Source organism: Chiloscyllium plagiosum, chromosome 10 (genome assembly GCF_004010195.1).
Source record: "Chiloscyllium plagiosum isolate BGI_BamShark_2017 chromosome 10, ASM401019v2, whole genome shotgun sequence".
In the NCBI taxonomy this organism is placed as follows: Eukaryota; Metazoa; Chordata; class Chondrichthyes; order Orectolobiformes; family Hemiscylliidae; genus Chiloscyllium; species Chiloscyllium plagiosum.
In genome coordinates, this window is record NC_057719.1 from 691,192 (window position 1) to 694,366 (window position 3,175).

At 49.6% G+C, this 3,175-nt stretch overlaps 1 protein-coding gene across 1 annotated transcript in view; it reads right to left on the reverse strand.

Moving 5' to 3' along the window:
- Positions 1–3,175, reverse strand: part of LOC122553912 (nesprin-2-like) — a 73,008-nt gene that overhangs the window by 55,607 nt on the left and 14,226 nt on the right. The window contains exon 8 of the mRNA XM_043698419.1: positions 2,010–2,176. Within this exon, the coding sequence (XP_043554354.1) occupies positions 2,010–2,176 (167 nt within the window). The remainder of the gene's footprint in view (positions 1–2,009; positions 2,177–3,175) is intronic.

Consider the following 3,175-nt stretch of genomic DNA (forward strand, 5'->3'; position numbering starts at 1 on the left):
TGCGGCACTCCCTCAGCACTGACCCTCTGACAGTGCGGCACTCCCTCAGCACTGACCCTCCGACAGTGCCCACTCCCTCAGCACTGATCCTCCGACAATGCGGCACTCCCTCAGCTCTGACCCTCATATAGTGCGGCACTCCCTCAGCACTGACCCTCATACAGCGCGGCACTCCGTCAGCACTGACCCTCTGTCAGTGTGGCACTCCCTCAGCACTGATCCTCTGACAATGCGGCACTCCCTCAGCACTGACCCTCATACAGTGCGGCACTCCCTCAGCACTGACCCTCTGACAGTGCGGCACTCCCTCAGCACTGACCCTCCGACAGTCTGGCACTCCCTCAGCACTGATCCTCCGACAGTGTGGCACTCCCTCAGCACTGATCCTCCAACAGTGCGGCACTCCCTCAGCACTGACCCTGCAACAGTGCAGCACTCCCTCAGCACTGACCCTCTGACAGTGCAGCACTCCCTCAGCACTGACCCTCATACAGTGCGACACTCCCTCAGCACTGACCCTCATACAGTGCGGCACTCCCTCAGCACTGACCCTCTGACAGTGCGGCACTCCCTCAGCACCGACCCTCATACAGTGCGGCACTCCCTCAGCACTGACCCTCCGACAGTGCGGCGCTCCCTCAGCACTGACCCTCCGACAGTGCGGCGCTCCCTCAGCACTGACCCTCCGACAATGCGGCACTCCATCAGCACTGACCCTCATACAGTGCGGCACTCCCTCAGCACTGACCCTCCGACAGTGCGGCGCTCCCTCAGTACTGACCCTTCGACAATGCGGCACTCCATCAGTGGCGCTCTCTCAGTCCACCCTCAAAAGGTTAGTAATCCTTTAGTACCCTGTCAGATTTTAGCTCAGTTGGGTGGATGGCTGGTTTGTGATGCAGAGTGATGCCTACAGCGTGGGTTCAATCCCAGACCGGCTAAGGTTACCCTGAAGCACCCTCCTTCTCAACCTCTGACCTCGCCGATTTCCTCTTAAACCCTTCCCACTAATTGGTGATCCTGGAACGACACATATTAAACTGACACATCATCTTTCATGTCTGTTCGTATTTTTGTGCTGAAGATTGAGAATTCCCAACAGCACTATTCCACCTTCCATTTCTCTCCCTCATATTTTTAAATGTATTATGCTGTAATGTTTAATGTCCTGCCTTTTTTTGTAGTTATGACTCTACAATTCCTGTCTGGTTCCCCCAGCACATCACACATTACCTGTTGCATCCTTTCTTAATTATGGACACTGTATTACCACAGATATTTTAATTCATTTTTAACAAGATTGTTTCTCACTCAACATTGCCCCTGTGTCTAAACTCTGTTCTTTAATATTCCTCTTTCATTTGCCATCAATGTCCTGTTTTCCTTCTTTACAAGGGAAGGGCAGGTGATGGTCTTGTGGTGTATCATCGCTGGACTGTTACTCCAGAGACAAAGAATGTGTTGCTGGAAAAGCAGAGCTGGTCAGGTAGCATCCAAGGAGCAGGAGAGTCAACGTTTTGTGCATCAGCCCTTCATCAGGATCCAGAGACCCCGGAAATATTCTGGATACCCTGGTTCAAATCCCACAGTGGCTGGTGGTGGGATTGGAAATCATTGAAATTAAGAATCCATTAATGAATCAATGAATCCATTACCAGGAAAACTAATCTGGTTCACTAATCCCCTTTAGGGAGGGATACTACCATCCTTACCTGGTCTGGTCTGCACGTGACTCCAGACCCACAGCAACGTGGTTGACTCTTAAATGCCCTCTGGATAATTATGGATGGACAATAAATGCTGGTTTAGCCAGCAACTCCCTCAACCTGTGAATGATTAAGCTCAAAATTCCTCCCCACGTCACTGACACCATTTATAAGGCAGGATGGGGTTCTACTCACTTCCACCTCTCCATTATCCTCACAGCTTGCTCTTCTCCCCAACCTTTAACCACCTGGTCCTTCACCCCCCCCCCCCCCCCCCCCCCCCCACCCTTCCTTTTGCCTTACCTGGCCTCAATGACTTCACGGAGGTGTTGCCAGTTCCTGTTGATGAGATTAAGTTTGTTGTCGATCTCCGGTGCTTTCGATGGGCTGCTGGCTTTGATCAGTTCATCCCCAAGTTGTTTCAGCTGCACCTTATTCCTGTTGTAGAGGTTAATTTCCCCCATGCAATCCTAAAACAGAAAGCACAGCGCCAAACCTGAAGGAGAACAAATAGCTCACCTGTATAATTTTGGGGAATCACTAAGTTTGATGCATGACCTAAGGAAATTACACATAAACTGAGTTGAGACAGTCAGTCTAAAAGGTCTGTAAGACCTGATTAGTTGCAAGACCGTTTCCAGGTCCAAGTTTCATTAAATTTATCAAAATAGGTACAAAAGAAATGACACTTAATAAAAGAGGGAAGCCAATTGGAGTTCCAGATGCCCCTGACCATGGGCGGGGGAGTAATGGTGAGCAAGGGCCAGTCAGCAGTAACCCTCAATGGCTTGGTACACGACACAAAACCTGCAGACAGAATGACAACTTCAGTCAACAGGACAAAAACAGTCAACCAGGAACTCAGAGCTGGTTTTCCACTGTGTACTGACTGTCAGAGGGTCAGCGCTGAGGGAGCACTGCACTGTCAGAGGGATAATGCACTTGAACACCAAGATCCCTCTGTCCCTCCACACTGCCAAGAATCCTGTCTTTAATCCTATATTCAGCATTTGAGTTTAGACCTTCCAAAATACATCACTTCTCATTTATCCAGGTTGAGCTCCATCTGCCATTTCCCAGCCCAGCTCTGCATCCTGTCTTTGTCACGCTGCAGCCTGCAATAGCCCTCGATACTATCAATGGCACCTCCAACCTTTGTGTCATCGGCAAATTTACTAACCCACCCCTCAACCTCCTCATCCAAGTCATTTATAAAAACTACAAAGAGCAGAGGCCCAAGAAAGAAAATAGGGAATTCCCCGGCAATTACAGATCAGTAAGTCTCACGTCTCACGTCTGTCGTCTGTAAGGTGTTAGAAAGGATTCTGAGGGATAGGATTTATGACCATCTGGAAGAGCATGGCTTGATTAAATGCAGTCAGCACGGCTTTGTGAGGGGCAGGTCATGCCTCACAAACATTATCGAGTTCTTTGAGGATGTGACTAGAAAAGTTGATGAGGGTCAAGTG